Raw genomic sequence first — 19,247 nt, forward strand, 5'->3', positions numbered from 1 at the left:
GGGAATGATGGAGTGAGATTATGTGACTGTGTGTGGCGACTGTTGATTTGCTGGGAGGGCCGGAACGCCGACACCTCGCTGCAGCGGCTCTAACCGGGGTGAGACCGTGATGCGCCGTACCTTGACAGGGCTGTCCACCGGGTCCAGTCCCTGCTCCGACAGCTGTTTCAAGGCACTTAGAGCAGCCTGAGACGGGAAAGAGAGATAGAGAGAGAGAGAGAGAGGGGAACAGATGGTCAAGTGAGTGCGCAGGGAGGAAGAGCGCGCTAGAGTGGGAGGAGCGTGAGTGTCACCCTTCAGCTGCTTTTCAAATAACACTTAACTCTGGGAAAGACAATGCCAGCAGGACACTTTCCCTTCACTCTCCGCTGTCTTTGGCTCCTCTGCTCTCACTGTTTGTGTAGCGCTATTGGCTTAACATTTACACTTTATGCTCTTGCTGCCCAGTCGGTATGACTGAGTGACGTCTGTATTTGTGACAGCAGCGGCTTCAGAGTAGCACGAAGTAGAAGAATTGAAGCAGGTTTAGTTTCAATGAGCTCCGTGATTCCCATGTTTACATGTGTCATCACTTCATAAGAAGACTATTATTAAAACCTTCATGGATGCTTACTTGTATTGACTCAAAGTGGAATTATTATTATGAAATTGATTATACGGCATGTCCACATTGGGGCGTCGGATTGGACCAACTTTGGGGTCAAAGGCCATACAGTGACCTAGTACAAAAAAAACCCCAAACATTCTTTTTACTTACCTCTATACAGCATCCAACCAAAATATAATACAAGAAGTCCTATGAATAAAACTGTACATCATATTTTATCTTACTGTTCCACCTACTTTGACACGCAACATCGGGAGCAACCGGGGGTGTTTTTAGTTTGGTGTAAATGACTTTTGGATCGAGACCGCCGTATCTACTTTGAGCGCCCTAATGGGCGGCCGCTGAGCTGAACCGCTAATTGAAACCACTTGAGGGCCACTTGGAGAAACAGGCTCTTTAAGTGTGCCGAGACAAACGGGGCCCATCTGATGCTATCCAGGTTCGGTCTTGACACCCCCCCCATGCCCCCCCTTTGCTCTGTTGGAATCAAAAGGTCCAGATGAGCTCGCGTTTTCCCAACTTCATAACTTGGGAGGGTGCAGTTCGGGAATATATCTCCCAGTGGAGCTGACACCACCAGGTCTGGGCATGGAAGTGTACGTTCTAGTCTGATGTAACTGGAGACAAAAGTCCAACTTGAAGCCAAAAAAAAAGCATATTTTTCGATTGCATATAGTGGCCGTCTCCCAACGTCATTCACTCTGCATTTCAGTTTTTCAGTATTCCCAGTATTTCTTTAGAAATTGCTTAAGTTCATCAAATCTCTCGCTATACTATACACGTCGCTTTTTCGACAAGGAAACGGCCGATTGAACATGTTTTCCCGCGTAAATTACGTCCAAGTGTTCTTAAAATGAACGCAAACTCCAGGTGACGGGTTTCCGTACATCTGGAGCGACGGCACAGCTCGTCTCGTTTATACTCATCACCGTTTTGATGAGAATGGAGATAAGGAATTAGCGGTTCCGCGCCACGATGGGATGAGTGAGCTTTGACAAACGGATGAGTCACGGACCACCTACATCAGTCGGAGCTGTAATGCGAGGTAACCGGCGGTGCCGACAAAACGTTCGCTTCCACATAAGGAGACGTATTTCCGCACATCTTTATGAAAGAAATATGCTCAACGTGCATGCAGCACCAACGTGGGTCTAAGGAATGCAATAAACAAGGGAGGAGAATACCAACTATTATATGTGAGCACAAAAAAAAAAAAAAAAGTTCAGAAACGTCAGATTATGAGAAACATAAAGCAGGAATGATAGTTTACGACTGCAGGAAGCAAAGGTCAAAATCTGGCTTTAATCCATTAAACTGATGAAAAAAATCTGCAACGCTCCGTAACATCACAGCAGGACCGGTCTGAGGGTTTGTACTGTTCGGGTTCCACCTAGAACTGATTCCAGAAGCCGAACAGGAGAACAGAACACGTTTGGATGCTCTGCCGTGCTATAATCCGGAATGTCCACATTTATCAGAGCCAAACAAGACATTAAGCGCCCCCCCCCTCCAACACAACAACGACCGGATGCGCCAATCATTAATCAAGCGATTAATCCAAAGCCATCAAAAAAAATATCTTCCTGTGTGTTGTATTTATTCAATGGCTTTTAGGGACAATTCTCTGCTTAGGTAAATAGCTGAGGCCCATCTGTTTTGGGAGGGGCGGGGGCAAGGAGGGGGGGTGGAGATAAAACGGCCATAAATCAGAGTCTTGACGGTGGCTGAGCTGCTGATATACGACAGGCAGGCGTAAGGGCCCAGGCAGCCAGTCTACGGCCCAGAAGCCCCACACAGCCCAGGACAAACACCGGGTCCTATCTGTGGGAATGGCGGCCAATGAAAGCGTTATTGTTCCAGCGAGATAAGGCGGGCCCTCATCAGAAGCCGCCATTGGACTGATGCATCGACGGCGACGCGGCATGTTTAGTCTGAGGATGTGATACCGTCGTGGTGGCGCTCCGTTTTCCTGATGACTGATCCCAAGTCAGAGTAAATCTCCAGGGAAGAAAATAATGTCCAATTGTCGGGACAATGCAGGGGGAGCCCTCTGGGTCGAGCGGTTAGCGTGCAGACCTCACAGCTAGGAGACCGGGGTTCAATTCCACCCTCGGCCATCTCTGTGTGGAGTTTGCACGGGTTTTCTCCGGGTACTCCGGTTTCCTCCCACATTCCATAAACATGCTAGGTTAATTAGCGACTCCAAATTGTCCATAGGTATGAATGTGAGTGTGAATGGTTGTTTGTCTATATGTGCCCTGTGATTGGCTGGCCGGCCACCAGTCCAGGGTGTACCCCGCCTCTTGCCCGAAGACAGCTGGGATAGGCTCCAGCACCCCCTGCAACCCTTGTGAGAAAAATGTGGTAGAAAATGAATGAATGAGTTCTCCTCCTATTTTGTGTGGAAGTGGTAACTTTTTGGCTTTTTATTTTGTCTAGAAATTATTTTGTGTAGAAAATGAATGAATGATTGTATAGTGGACCAGTCCAGGGTGTACCCCGCCTCTCGCATGAAGACAGCTGGGATAGGCTCCAGCACCCCCGCGAGGAAAAAGTGGCAGAAAATGAATGAATGAATGAATGAATAATTAACCTAGCATGTTTTTGTAATGTGGGATAAGTGGTTAGCGCACAGGCCTCACAGCTAGAAGACCCAAGTTCGATTCCACCCTCGGGCATCTCTGTGTGGAGTTTGCATGTTTTTTTGGGTTTTCTCCCACATTCCTAAAACATGCTAGGTTAATTAGCGACTCCAAATTGTCCATAGGTATGAATGTGAGTGTGAATGGTTGTTTGTCTATATGTGCCCTGTGATTGGCTGGCCACCAGTCCAGGGTGTACCCCGCTTCTCGCCCAAAGACAGCTGGGATAGGCTCCAGCACCCCCGCGACCCTCGTGAGGATAAGCATTAGAAAATGAATGAATGATTGACAAAAGGGCTCGCTCTGTTCATGCCGTTGTTCCGTGGAACCAATGCACAGAGTGAACCCCCCCCTTCCTGCATGTATTGCACATGGCAATACACCGAGGACGGCAAAATTAGCCAGCTCATTATTTTTTAATCGCCCCCGTGAATGAGAAATCTTTGTACGTTTTAATCTTGTGATATCTTGTGACACCCCTAGGGGTCAACATTTTCACTTTGAGGACACGCTCAATATGATTTATGGTAACAAGAAAGAAAAACACTAGTGTATTTGGAATACTTTGAAAGAAGAGTAAAGGATCACTCGGTAGGTGTCCTCGGTATTTCAACTTGCCCACCAGCACAAAGCTTTAAATACTGAAGTCATCCTCATTAGTCCCTCTTCACCTCCTCTTTCCTCACCCCGACTTCAGATAAAGCGGCGCTCACCCCGCGCCTGCCTCACACGTTGGCTCATTCATCCATCTATCTCACAGCGCCGAGTTCAAAGGCTCGGCGAGCAGCAGTCAAACGGGACGCCGATCGTCTGAGGATGAGCCGCGACTGCAGCCGAGCTCCTGATGCGGACTGACAGGGGCGGCTCATTTTTCGGGGCCTGTTGCTCCGTTAATGGCTTCCCCAACAGAGGCTTTGATTCCATCAACGGCTTAGCCAAACAAAAGCCCGGTCTCCCAGGAGTGCGATGCGTCGGCCTGATGGATCTAATGGATTGTTAGATCACACCAGACCCAGACAAATGGGACTCCTGTGTCAGCTCTCGCTGCAGGACCGCTGGGTTCCAGCGAAGCGATCGGGACATTTGGGATGCAGAGACAGGAAAGGGATGGAAGAGAAGGGAATACATCTGTTTCCGAAACAATAAAGACGATGATCAACCTTTCCGTCTTGCCATGCTTCCACTGAGCTTTACAGGTCGATATGGAGTCGGAGACCCTGTTCGATGGCGGCAAACAGCCAGTTAATTAAATAAGGAACACTGGAAAACAGGAAAACAGTGGTTCTTAATTTTCCGTCAATCGGATTCATTCATTTTCTACCGCTTTTTCCTCACAAGGGTCACGGGGGGTGCTGGAGCCTATCCCAGTTGTCCCAGCTGCGAGAGGCGGGGTACACCCTGGACTGGTGGCCAGCCAATCACAGGGCACATATAGACAAACAACCATTCACACTCACATTCATACCTATGGACAATTTGGAGTCGCTAATTAACCTAGCATGTTTTCGGAATGTGGGAGGAAACCGGAGTACCCGGAGAAAACCCACGGGGAGAACATGCAAACTCCACAAAGAGATGGCAGAGGCTGGAATTGAACCCTGGTCTCCTAGCTGTGAGGTCTGCGCACCAGCCACTAGACCACCGTGCCGCCCAGTTCATAGGATTTCCAGAGTAAATTAGCATCTTGGATCTTGAATGACAGAAATGATTTGTTATACGTCACATGCCTTATTTCCGGATGCTCGGTTTTCCAGTGCTTCCAAGTAATGGAACTCAACCGGAATCTGTTTTCCGGAAGTCAAGACCAAACAAACAACCACTGCAGTAGAGTCATGCTTGTATCTGAACCTTCCAGATTGTACTTTTGGAATACAGTGTATCGTATTTTAGTAAGATGATGAAAGGGTGCTGGGAAGTAGGTCGGGAATGCTGAACGGAAGCATCATCCTATTCCGAATCTTCACAGAAAAGTGAGATATTAGACGGGTCCGGCTTATCAGAAGAAGCCAATACTGCTTCTGCTTTCATCTTAGGTGCAGACACTCGCTTGAGGTTTAACCCGTTGACCCGTTCTTTGAAAAACGGTGCTTTATTTCCATCTTGGACTAAAAAGCTCCAGATCCCCGAGAATCTACTCTCAACAATACCGTCCGTGCGTTTTAGATGGAGGCCGAGATTGTCGGAGGGAGGCTGACGTCCTTGAAGTCATGAATGCATGTCGTTCAACGTGGGAGAAGGAGCGAGTCCGCAGGTGCAAACATGCAGATAATCTTAAAAAAAAAAATGGTGGACGAGAATTCAACGTTATTTCCACCAGCAGTAAGAGTTGCATAATTTACTGCAGGGAAGCGGGAGGACCGTGAAAGGGCAACATGAAAAGCTCGTAGGACGGCTTCTGATGAGGATGATCTAAGGGATGTCCGCTAGACTAAACAATGACCAGAGTGGATTTCAAACAGGCAGGAGTCGGAACGTTGGAAAATGAGTGCCTTTTTTGTTTTTTTTTTTGAGAGAGAGAGAGAGAGAGAGAGAAGTTCTAAAGCTGGGTATATTGTTCTGTTTCCAAAAGGCCACATAAAACCGTGACAGTGCTCTCCCTCCCACCCACCAACGCAAAGAAATAGATACCAGGGAGGAGGGGGAGCCCCCGTCCCCCTTCTCGTCAAATCATCGTCTGATGTTGATTATTCCTTCACACAGAGGGGTGTCCAAACTTTTTCCTTAACTACAGTATTCATGTATTCATACATCCAGGGGCGTCACTAGGTTCTGAGGACAGGGGGGGTGGCTTAGCCCCCTGGAGATGCACAGGATATGAATGAATGTAGTAAACATTCAAAAAAAAAAAAAAAACAAATAAGGAACAAGAACCGGAATATAACTTTCGGACTTTTGGACAGATTTAGTAAAGATACTCAATTGTTTTAGGCCACCATTAAATGTACACAAGTACACACAATCGACACTTACAATTATATAATAACCATTATTATAATATTCATTAGCCTATTATTATTATTACTATTTATTTACTATATATTACTATTACTGAAATTTATTTTGTCAAACAAATAAAAAATAAAAACGAATAAAAAAACAATTATATTTATATTTTAAATAAAAATTAAAATAAAAAAAATAAAATAAAATCAATAAAAAAATTAAATTAATAAAAAATAATAAAAAATATATAATTATTTAGGGGGGTTAAAGAACATTTTAGGGGGGATTTATCCCTCTAAAATGTTCTAATAATAATCATTACATTATTAATTAGCTTATTATTATTACTATCATCATTGCTTATTAGCAATTTTGCCCTATTATATAAAATTTGTCAGATTTTTTTATGTAAGAAAAAAAAATCTATAAAAAAATATAAAATTATTTAGGGGGGCTTAAGAACATATTTTAGGCTCCCCTAAAATAGGCCTAATGACGCTACTGCATCCATCCATCCATCCAATCCTCATTAGGGTCACAAAAGGTATGCTGGAGCCTATCCCAGCTGACTTTGGGCGAGAGGCAAGGTCCATCCTGGACTGGTCGCCATTTCTACCCAGATCTCCCGACCGTGTGGCCAACATGCTAACCTTCCTCAACACTAAGTTTCAAAAATGATAAACTTTATTTAGTTTTTTCCCCCCTAATAATATAATATTACGGGTTTATTCACGTAAATTTGAAACTAATTTTAACTTCTCTGTTTTTATTCCTGCATTTACATTTTCCAACCATTTCAACTTTCTAATGGCCGTCGGTCCGCACTTCGGACACCCCCCGTTTCATCACATCTTTCTCAAGTTTGCCTTTTGTCATCGGCTTCTTGAGCTTCTTCTCATGCTTTGGCTTCGGCTTCCTCCAAATTCCTTTGCGTTGCCTCAGCCCACATTTGGACCCTGGAGCGTGATCACAGGGAACTTCCTCATGGAGAACACCTGTGTGTGCATAAGCGCTGCCAGAGTACGCATCTATTTGTTAATACGGTGTGATATGTACATGGACTCTTCGGGAACTACAGAGAAAATGTACTCTGAGGCTCTCACCAAAAATCGCTTCCGCACTCTCGCTCAAGATTTCACATCCTCTCCCACATCAGAGGCGTTGATAAAAGAGGCAGTGTGTGCCGCGGCCTGACATGACGTTAATTCCTCTGAAGGAAGGCCTTCACATGCGCCGGCTTTGGTACAGCTGAACAAACTTCCCAATGAGGAAATGTATTTGATTCCGCCATACATCTCAGTCATGTGTGGACGCCGCCACATTTCGGTGATGAGAATTCCCAAACGGGGATGGAGGCGTGTGCGTTTCTGCTCGCAGGCCGGCCCCCGGCTAGCGGGTCCGTGAGGCTCCCCAGGGGAGCGAGCCTTCGCTGACATGGGAAGCCATAAATAAGGGCCCGGGGCGAAGCGCCGTGTCATGCGTCATTTGGGCCAGAGAGGCCTGCTTTATCCCCCCCCCCCCCCCTCCCCCCTCCTCCCATCATGGAGCTGCCGAGCATGGCACCTCCTAGGGCGTAATTCACAACATATGGGCGAAGGCTGAGGGCGAGAAGCGCATACCATACACGAGCCTTGTCAGGCGAGCGTTGGGATGATACCCAGATACAGCCTTCCTGATAACAGACCGGGAACGCCATGCTTCGTGGGGAAGGAAACGGCGCTCCGATGTTTCACAACTGGAGCGGGAATTAACCATTATTTTCTTACATGATTAATCCCAAACTTGCTGGGGCGATTCAGCGAGTAATCAGACCAGGATAATATTCCAAACATCCCATCATGTCCACCTGCACGGATCATCATGCCATCTCCGGCAGGGAGATGAATTCACAACTGTGGCGACTCCAATTGCCCTTGGGGACAAAGGGAACGCTGTGGGAAGAATAGCCAGCCTTCAGACACGTCCTTTTATCGGCAGAGTGATACTGATCGGTCCCGAGGGGCATCCCACTTCATTATCAAGCTCCTCTTTGCCGAGACGCTCCCTATTCCTTTCCGCTTTGTGTTTATTTACGCGGGATCGACTCTCAAATCGGACAAAAATATTACAAATTCATTCATTCATTTTCTACTGCTTTTTCCTCACGAGGGTCGCAGGGGTGCTGGAGCCTATCCCAGCTGTCTTCGGGCGAGAGGCGGGGTACACCCTGGACTGGTGGCCAGCCAATCACAGGGCACATATAGACAAACAACCATTCACACTCACATTCATACCTATGGACAATTTGGAGTCGCTAATTATCCTAGCATGTTTTTTGGAATGTGGGAGGAAACTGGAATACCCGGAGAAAACCCACACATGCACGGGGAGAACATGCAAACTCCACACAGAGATGGCCGAGGGTGGAATTGAACCCTGGTCTCCTAGCTGTGAGGTCTGCGCGCTAACCACTAGAACGCCGTGCCGCCCATATTGCAAATTATTTCCTGAAATATATAACAGTATAACTTATTAGCTTATTTACAAAATAGCAAAGATCTTTCAGCGTGTGGCCCCCGTCCTAGACTGCCTTGGCGGGTGTGCAAAATCTGCCCCCCCCCTCGACAAAAACGGGTGACAAGATTTAACAGGGGAGCCTTACAGGTGTGGAAAAGGAGCACCTTGGGAATGGCGTCTGTGGAAGAGTTGGGATTCGGGGTAAGGTGAGAGGGAGCTAAGTGTTTTACTGCCATCTGCATGCAATAATCCCCCCCCCCCCCCAGTTGGATTTCCCATGTCAGGGACAGCAGCGAGAGTGGATGTCTGCTAGACAAGGACATCCGGTAACAAGAGAGGACGCGCGGCCAGTCGGCGTTTTACACCCTCTTTCCTCTTCCTGTCGCTGCATCCTTTTTCTGTTGACGTCGAATGGCCTCGTACACACAAGGGACACGCCCGTAAAGCCCGTTGTGGTGTTTTATCATTTCCTATATGACTGTTTCTCATTATGCCGCGTGCTCGATGCCGCCGCCGCCGCCGCTGCATCTTCTATTCGGAGCCCCTGAAAGGCAACTTGTTGTGCGACGGGGGTCGGCTGGACCCACTGAAGGGAGCGCCTGAAGTGTTGTGAAAAGCCTTCCACGTTCCTATAGCAACTGGCACTGCGCGGCGCAGAGACGGATTATGTATCGAGCATGTTTAGTGAAAACAATAAATTCCACCACGCACGGCGTTGGCAGGTATGCGCGTTGGGACAAACGCATGGCGCTAACCAGACAAAGATGGAGCCCGCTAAAATCATACGTGGCCTTCCTTCCCTGAATGTTGGTGCGGTTCCGTGGCTTGTATGCAGAAGGCGGGGGTCTCAGGGAAGAGCAATAAAGCCGAGGGAGGAATCTCGGCAGGAGCAAAGCAATGTTATGGATTAAGTCTGCGAGCGGCGAGGGGGATGACGTGACGAGCAAGCCAACGGACTCGGGCATGGTCAGAATAAAAACACACTCCCGAGGAACAAAACGGAACACAAGACATGTTTAGTATTGTGTTGTTTGCAGCGGGGGTGTCACGGGACACACGAGACGAGATCGGGACTACGAGAATGAGACCAGATCTTACGAACAACAAAACGATATATTGCAAACTTGATATTTTTGTGTTGCTACTAACGAGGCTCCACTCTTCTGAGTGTGTGTATGCTAAGGGCCCCATCTGACAAAAGCCATCACTCCGTTCATGCCGTTGTTCTATGGAACCAATGCACAGAGTGAACCTTCTTCGTTTGGAGACGAGAGACAAGGTTTGTGCTAGGCTATGTCTTATTAGTCCAAAATGATCGAAAGACGAGTTATGTAGTATCGTGGTCACGAGGCGTCAGGAATGTTATGAGACATGACGATAGATCACGTGACCTTTCTGGAGACCAGAAGAGCCAAGCAGACCTGCCATGACATTCTAAAAATATTATTTAACAAGGAAACTCATTCATTCATTTTCTACCGCTGGAGCCTATCCCAGCTGTCTTCAGGCGAGAGGCGGGGTACACCCCTGGACTGGTTGCCAGCCAATCACAGGGCACATATAGACAAACAACCATTCACACTCACATTCATACCTATGGACAATTTGGAGTCGCTAATTAACTTAGCATGTTTTTGGAATGTGGGAGGAAACCGGAGTACCCGGGAAAAAACCCACGCATGCACGGGGGAGAACGTGCAAACTCCACACAGAGATGGCCGAGGGTGGGATTGAACCCTGGTCTCCTTGCTGTGAGGTCTGCGAGCTGACCACTCGACCGCCGAACCGCAAAAAAAAAAAAAAACAGGGAAAAAAACAGCAGTAATTTTACAAAATAATGGTACAAGAACAAGTATTTTTAAAAAGTGGTAATATTATGAAAAAACAAAAATTCTAATTGATGAAAAATTTGGTTGGGATAAAGTCATTATATTGTGGGAATAAAGAAGAAAATTCCCAAAGACTTGAGACAGGTTGAAATATTTGGAAAACTACCAATAAAAAAAGCATTACAAACTAAAAAAAAGTTGCCATTAATGGACTCTTGCCACCTAATCATAAAGCTAAAACTACTAAACTATGTACATCCTTTCATCCATAAGCATGTGTTTTGCTCCCGATGCCGTTAGCGAGGGGGGGGGGGACTATTTCATCCTCAGTGGGCATGTTTTTATGAGACACCTCACACCTTTTTACAGCATTGCAAACAGACAGTAAACACCAGGAAGGTGCTGCACTTTAACACCTGATTAAGAGCCAACTAATTGGATTGCAGATGGTAAAACTGTAAGGAGGACCGTAAAAGTGAAGGAGGGGGTCGGGGGTGGGGGTGGGGGTGGGGGTGGGGGGGGCAGGCCTGAGAGAAAAAGGATCGGGACTCCCCAGGCCGCTGACAAATGATGGAAGCTTGGGTTTCTCATTTCTGCCGCCCTGACTTGAAAATGCAAATAGCAGACTTTCTACGTTAAAAAGAAAGGGAGAAAGTCCCCCCCCCTGCCCCCCACCCCCCCACATGTCCACCATCCATCCATCCATTCTTCTTCTCTCATGCGGTGGCTGGTCGCATGAAACAGGGGTCAGGGTACTAATGGAAGACCTCATAGCCTTGTGTGCTTCTAGAAACCCCCCCACTCCGCCCCCCCCAGTCCTGTCTCTCTTATAAATCAAGCCAGCTTCATTGAGAATGGCAGAATCCTCTGATGTCCCGGCCATGTCTCATTTCAAAGTCCTCCTGGAGGCTCACACGGTTCCACATTTACTCAGTGGGCACTGGGGAGGTGTGTGTGTACGAGTGTGTGTGTGGGGGGGGGGGGGGGGTCCTGTGTTGGACACACAGACCGTGAAAACAGGAATGAGATTTCGTTTGAGGAAATTTCGAGACAATGTCCCAAATCAGAAAGGTGGTCCACTGCAAGGAATGTTTAGTTGATCTCACCCAGCGAGGCTGCACGATTAATCACAGCATTTCAGCGGTCACTCAGCGAGGCTGCGCGATTAATCGCATCGTTTCAGCGGTCATTGCCCCTCCGTCACGTTCGTGTGCACGGCCTTCCACGGTGAAGTTGCACAGGCTTATGCATCTTAAAAGCTACATTTTGCATACATCATCCACAAACCTTATGTGAGACTTGAACATGTGTTCTACAGATATAAAAACAGCTAAAAAAAAGAGGCAACTAAGAATGCATGTAATGGGACACACCTTTTCGGCCTATAAAGCCTTCTGAAAAAACTCCAAAAACTGTTTCCATAATAAACTCCAGGAATGCTTAAAACTAGGAGTGCCAGATAATTCTCCTCTAACCCCCCCCCCCCAACCCCCCCGAGGTTAATTGTACATTATGCACTTTAAGAGGAAGGACACTGCACCATATTGTTAGCCTAACGAAGTAAGTGATAAATATTAGCCAGAGACCTCCGTGGGATGACACCAGCTGCTCGGAGCATGTGCCCGAATACAGTGCACCTTGCTGGGCCACACCAGGTTTCTCCTCCCCCTCTGTGTTCTGGTTCTCCTGACCGGCTGTGTCACAGCATTTGCATGAAAGGCAGCAACGTGTACCACTACACTAGTATACTGGTATGTAAAAAACTGTACTACTACTACTACTACTATTTCGATAGTATTATGCAGTTGTTTCCCAATACTTTCCACTTGATCAAACGCTCGGTTTGCAGGGCTTAACCCTGCCTTTGTCGGGTACGTGAAGAACCAAAACATCCAAGTTTTCATTTGTAAACAGTCACGGAAGAACACGAGTAATTTCGTTAGCCGAGGCATGCAAAAGACTTGTTTTATTTACACAATCATTGAGTTGCTGTGATGACGCACACACACACACACACACACACACACAGTGTTTACACAAACCGCAGGAGTGTGTGACACCTCAGTCGTAACTAGTGTTAACCCCCGATGTGGCTGTTGTTTTTGAGTGTTTCAAAATGTCTGCCGTTTGAGGCCTGAGAATGCGTTAACATCCAGATGAGAGGCAGGCGGTGGCGGCGGGGGAGCGGCGATGGGAGGGTGGGGGCAAGGGGGGGGGGGGGGGGGTTGTCTCAGACAGACAGAAAAACATTCCCCAGTCGTTACGCTCATCTCCATAACTCAAGTGTGCTGCCACAGAGCGCTGATCCCCAACACGGGGCTTTAATGAGCGGACTCCCGCCGCCACCCGAAGCGCCGGTACCTGTTGCTCGACAGTGAAGAGTCATTTCGGTGCCTGATTCATGGCTGCCGATAGCGTCCTGTAAGAATGGGATTTACTCGTTTCTGGCTGGGAGGAGACTTACACGGCTGGGGAACTTGAGTGATAGATTTTAAACTCCACAAAACCACAAAGAGGAAAAAAAAAAAATCCTAAATTCTCTTACATACCACGCGTACCTGCGTAACACCGCAGGGAAAACACCGTCCTTGGCAAGGAAGTAATGGCAACCACAACAGCGATCATTGTGATTGTTGTTCTAGCAGATTGTAATAAGTGGTTGTGTTCAAGTCTGTGGGGGAAACGAGTACAAGTGTAATTACCGGTACTGCAACCAAGATAAGGAATGCGTTTCAATACAAACTTTAACTGCAGGTATTTGATGAGAGCGCTGATTTGTAGTCCTGACTTCTATTCATGTTCTCGATGGGGCGTTTGGTGTTTGGTTTGGTGCTTTCACACCCGAACTGGGTTGAAGCAGTGAGTGGTACTCTGCGCTCCAAGCAGATTCCTTTTGTTTGTCATGGAACAAGACTTTTTTTTTTAATAGTAGCTGTGCATTAGACACACCCGTAAAAAAAAATAAAAACGACGTTCCATGGTGGAGATAGTCTCTCGCTCCTTTCAGAAGGATCACGTTACACCTTGGCTGCAATCACAGCACAGCTGTTGTCTTTCTGTTATGCGGATGGTGTTTGGTCACACGACGTCATGGGTCCACGGACCATGCAAATCCCGATACATTTAAGGCGTGCGGGGGAGCAGCTAGAAATTATTCTTAAATATATAATAGATGCATGTATCATATAGCGTCAATAAAAAAGGGTAATCTGAATGGAAGCTACTGTTTTTTTTGTCTATTATCCATCAGTCAGGTAATTTAACAACACATAATTTAACAAGGGGCGGCACGGCGGTCGAGTGGTTAGCGCGCAGGCCTCACAGCTCGGAGACCAGGGTTCAATTCCACTCAGTCAGGTAATTTAACGACACATAATTTAACAAGGGGCGGCACGGTGTTCGAGTGGTTAGCGCGCAGACCTCACAGCTCGGAGACCGGGGTTCAATTCCACCCTCGGCCATCTCTGTGTGGAGTTTGCGTGTTCTCCCCGTGCATGCGTGGGTTTTCTCCGGGTACTCCGGTTTCCTCCCACATTCCAAAAACACGCAAGGTTAATTGTCCATAGGTATGAATGTGAGTGTGAATGGTTGTTTGTCTATATGTGCCCTGTGATTGGCTGGCCACCAGTCCAGTGTGTACCCCGCCTCTCGTCTGAAGACAGCTGGGATAGGCTCCAGCACCCCCGCGACCCTGTTATAGTTTGTACATAGATCTGTCCATCTACATTTACTTACTACTAAGGTACTTATAAAATTGCACTTCTGGTTGGATGCTAACTGCATTTTGTTGCCCTGTACCAGTGACATGAGCAATAACAATAAAGTTTAATCTAATCTAATCTAATCTAAAAAGCGGTAGAAAATGAAAAACTCAAAGCATATTCACATATTCAACTGGAATTTTCTGGCAGCACTCGTGCAGCCCCAGCTAATTATCCCGGTGTTGCCGACAATAAAACGGTAAATCTATGCTACTATGAATGAATGAAATAATTTAACAATCATGTAATTGTGTTCCACTCGTGTACCCCAGCTTTGCTACACCAAAAAACTACAAAACCAGAATATTGTATATTATTCCAAATGACCCAACAAGGATGCACCAACCACCCCAGTCTGCCATGTTTGTATATTGTAGGAACGACTTAGAATAAGAGACACGGAACCAGCTTCCATCACGTTGATCACGGAACAAAGCAGAAAATGTTAACATTTGCAGAGTGAAAAGCGGCGTGCGGAGGCGGGAGAAAAGGTGTTTTCTCCACAGGTGACGCACATCACAGGTTGTCACGGGGGAGATTTGCAAGGCAGAGGCAAGAGATTAGAACGCCGGCCCTTATCTCGGGGACCTTTTCAGCCAGTGGCGCTATCGCTGGGTGTCAAATGACATTAGGCTAATGAGGCAAAGATGCTACAAAAGGAGCAGGTGAGCAGTCAAAGCCTGGCTGGCTTCAGCCTCCCGCCGGTGATGATTAAAAAGGGAGGTGCGACAGCTTGGGAAAGCTTTATCTATGCGAAATGCGCGCGCGCGTGGGAAATCACACGCCGATTAAAACAAGGCTGATGGTTGCAGAGCCGCTGGCTAAACATCTTGCTCCTCTTAGCGCCGAGGCGATAATGAATCTAACACCTTTGTTACCTTTACGTCCTCGCTGAGGTGCGACGGCACAAAGCCGACATTCGTACGCTCGAATGCTGATCTGAGAAGTATCACTTATTTGCACGGTGTTGGTTTACACCACTTCAATGTACACAGCTAGTATTCGCACATAAAGTCAACACATGCAGCTATGCAGAGATGTTACGTAACAATATATATATATTGGTACATAAATAAAGTTTTGCAAAAATATCTAAAAAAAATAAAAATACATGAATAAATAATCACTGTTGTATGACTGAATAAAAAAAACGCATATTTAAGCTCATGTGTAGTATTCAACACTGGTCACTAGGGGTCAGTAATGTTGCACTTACGAGATAATAGCCAACACAGGAAGTACTGCACAGAAAAGTAAAAAAAAAAGGTTGACTACAGCCACATTTGATGTATTTTCAAGCATACAAAAGACTAAATGAACAAACTGTATTCAAAGCATTCAGAAGACTCATGTAGTAGTCTACACTAGACACTAGGTGTCAGTAATGTTACACCAATGGCAATAGACAATGCAGGAAACGCATTCATGTCTAGATAAAGTCTCATAATGATAATAATAATAATAATAAAACCCGTATTTAGGAGGCGGTAAGCAGGTTATTGATAATCCAGCGACAAAAATATTCCACTCATTATGACAGAATGCTACTTTGCGGAAATCACGAACCAATTAAGTGAGATATAAAAAACAGTCCACATGTCAGCTAGTGTTACAGGTGACAAAGTATATTATTAGTGTTAATAGTATTAAAATATATATTTTTTCTCATGACTAAGCTTTTTTTGCAGTATTTTATATAATTATTTTCATAAAATGAATTAGTTTCTGCGCAAAATCCTACTCAATCCAAATTGAGGCAGGCTCTAGTGATGATTTCTGCTGTCATACAGTCGGTCGAGTGGATTTAAACAACTTCATCAACACTCGAGACGCACTTGCAACACCAAGAGTCCAGCCAGCCAGCTCGGCCCAACTCAAGTGGAACACGTGTGTTTATTCACTTCCCTGGTATGTCAGCGCTTAATAGACATGCTAATGCTTGCAAAGGACCACAGGGAGCTATCAACAAGTCTCCTAATGGGCAAGTTCATGTTTATTCTCTTCTCCCACTGTGGGAAAAAAAAAAAAAAAAAAGACTCACTTGCATCTCCTGTTTTATCACTCCCGTCTCAATCAATCAATCTCTCGCATCCCCACTCTATCAATTTCTCTCCACTTTTTTTTTTTTTTAACGTGCCCCTCTCCCTTTTCTCCCCCCTCCCTGAATGGGTTAAGCCGTCTCCTTCCTCCTCCATCATTCTTTCACTGCTCCTATCCACTCGCTAATCTTCTGGTCTGAAGGGTGTTTCCTGAAGGGGGCATGTGGTGGAGTGATGGACGGTGCGGTGCATGCTTGACTTGGTTCTGACGCTGAGGGGGGGCGGGGGGGGGGGGGGGGGTGCTCGAAAGGGAGTAGAGGTAACTAGCTTCTCCGGGGGAGGACGTAGGGAGGTGTATCTCTCATGCGAGCTAATTACAATGAAGGATGGGCGCTGGGGCCGACGTGCGCGTCCTCCTACGGTCTCCTTTAAACCTGACCATGCATCACGGAAGGAAATGAGAAAATAACAAAACGAGGCTTTGTCCAAATAGTCTGATGATCGGCCCCACGGAGACGAAAAAAAAAAAAAAACCCCAATGAGTGGAGCGGCAGAAAGCACATGGTTGGCCGTCACGCTCCCTCAGTCAAAAAAAAAACAAAAAAATCAACTGACTTAAATGTCAGTTTCTCTGAAGCAAAACTAGACAGATTCGATAATAACTTCAAAAATGGGGGGCAGAAAATGAAATGTAGAATGGATGTCGAAATGTCAGGATCGAACCAGCAATCGGGTTGAGTCAAAACCACTACGACCCGAGTCACGCCACCCGTGAACAGAATAAGCAGAATGTTACATGTAGCGTTAGATTAACTTGAAATTGGAAAATTATGGAATATTGAAATATATAATTAAGCCGAATGGATTGAGGATCGAACAAGCGACCGTCACCATGGAGATGTCACAATACTGGAAAATTATAAAATGAGGACTGGTTCGGTCTTCAGTCGGTTAATGTACAGTATTCCAACACATTTAAAGAATATTTAAATGTTCGGATTTAGCATTCCCACACAATTCCTCCCTGAATGACTTCATCCCTCCGGCATTGAGCCAGCCTCGGTGCAGATGGGGACCACGTACACTGATTTAGGATCCATCCAGGTGCCGCGTTCGGGCATATAAAGCGCACACAGAGCAAAGACAGATAAAGCAGAGGCTGTCCGACAGCTGCCTGCCTGGTTGGGTAACACTTCACAGCAGGACCCCCTGAGAGGAGCCCAGCCTGGGGTAACGTCTGCGCTCCGGTGGGGAAGGAGGACATCAAACGCGAGGCTCTGTCGCTCCCTCACCTGCTGTTCCCGAGCTCCACGGGGGGGGGTCTGAGAAGACCGTCGCGGCAGTCATCACGCTGTGACATCGGTCCCGTCCACTGATACGACTAGACGTCCTCGACTGGCCATCCATAACCATCCAAGTGGTCTTATCCCGGTCAAACATGGCCGACTTCCACAACACAATCCAATGTTAATCTGCCTAGCGACAGCGCCACATCTAAATACAATTTCTACATATTTATGTCAAAGTGTCATTTTTAATCAAATGTATGATGCAAAATGTCCAGCTTCTGCTTCTGACCGACCAAAACGTCTTCCGAGACGAGCCCACCATGCACGTGAAAATACAGGCTTCACCGCACGTCTTAAAATGAAGCCTGCTTCTCTGCCAATAATGCATCACTCGGCTGAAAACAGGAAGCTGACAGTTTTAATCGTTTTTTTCTCTTCGGCTAATCTGCAAACAATAAGCCAGTAATGCTATGCTAGTTTTGCTAACATTTGTATCCACCTGTCCCCCACGCCACTAATTTTAAACTGCCTTAATTACAGCATTAATTTTGGCCGACAAAATCGTTACACAAAGTCATAACGGCACATTCTTGATCCCGATCCACCGCACGTCAAAGGAAATCAGCTAAATATGTCCTTGCTGTGAAAAAGCCGAGCAGCCGCAGCTGACAAATCGGGAGAAAGACGGGACCCCGAGGACGGCGGCGGTGGCGGCGGCTCAGCTGAGGACGCGACCGCACGCAATGAGAGGTCCGCACACTTGGACACCGAGACGGAGACGGAGAGAGAGAGCGAGAGAGAGAGAGAGAGAGAGTCTGGTGGCAGACAACAGTCACCCCTGTCATCTTCGATTGCTGGCCGCTCATGTTGCATCAGCGACACCTCACATCGGGCCCAGTGGGCCTCAGCCCCCCCGGTGACCCACTGCCGCCACAGACCGACTGCCAGAGACTTACTTCAGCTCTGCGGAACAAACAGAAAAAAAAAAAAAAAACACCTACTTTCATGTTATTTAAAACGCTAAATCACGATGTTTGATATTGGCTCGTATCGATATCCGATACAGCGTTAGGAGCAGGAAAGTTCACGTGGAGGATTGTTTACACTTCTGGATCCATTTCACAAAAATATATCATTATCGGCAGAAGCAAAAGCAATGCCAATATGATCCGATGTTGGGCATCAACGGGAACCCGGACTTCTGTCGGGATCGTTCAAATGTTTTTATTTGGAGTCCTAGTTTCTATGGCAACGTGTTAACGGGAAGAACGAGCCAAGAACGCCAACAAAGTAGACGTGGACAAGCACCAGAGAAGATATGAATTCCCAAAAATTCCTGTGACTCCGTGGGACCTTCCTTTAAAAACGAGTAACCTAATCCAGAATCGTTCAAATTCAAATGGTGTCCACCCTCCCGATATGTGATTCTAACGCCAATATCGGCCCTAATGAGGATATAAACAAAAAACACCAAGTCTCCTTTCCATAAACTCAAATGAATGAATCATATTTTTTTGGCAAAAGGAAGCATATTTGGCTGGAGGACACGTCTTAAGGGCTCACATGTGTTGGGCAGATGGTACGGAGTGGATGGCATACGAAGACTGGAAGACTCTCGGGCTCTCTAAGACGCGCGAACAC

The 19,247-nt window shown here is 46.6% G+C and overlaps 1 protein-coding gene across 1 annotated transcript in view; it reads right to left on the reverse strand.

Moving 5' to 3' along the window:
* The window catches only part of stau2 (staufen double-stranded RNA binding protein 2), a 61,996-nt gene that overhangs the window by 671 nt on the left and 42,078 nt on the right, over window positions 1-19,247 (reverse strand). The window contains exon 14 of the mRNA XM_058059775.1: window positions 121-186. Coding sequence (XP_057915758.1) covers window positions 121-186 — 66 coding nt within the window. The remainder of the gene's footprint in view (window positions 1-120; window positions 187-19,247) is intronic.

The sequence above is a fragment of the Doryrhamphus excisus genome, chromosome 21 (assembly GCF_030265055.1).
Source record: "Doryrhamphus excisus isolate RoL2022-K1 chromosome 21, RoL_Dexc_1.0, whole genome shotgun sequence".
Taxonomy (NCBI): Eukaryota; Metazoa; Chordata; class Actinopteri; order Syngnathiformes; family Syngnathidae; genus Doryrhamphus; species Doryrhamphus excisus.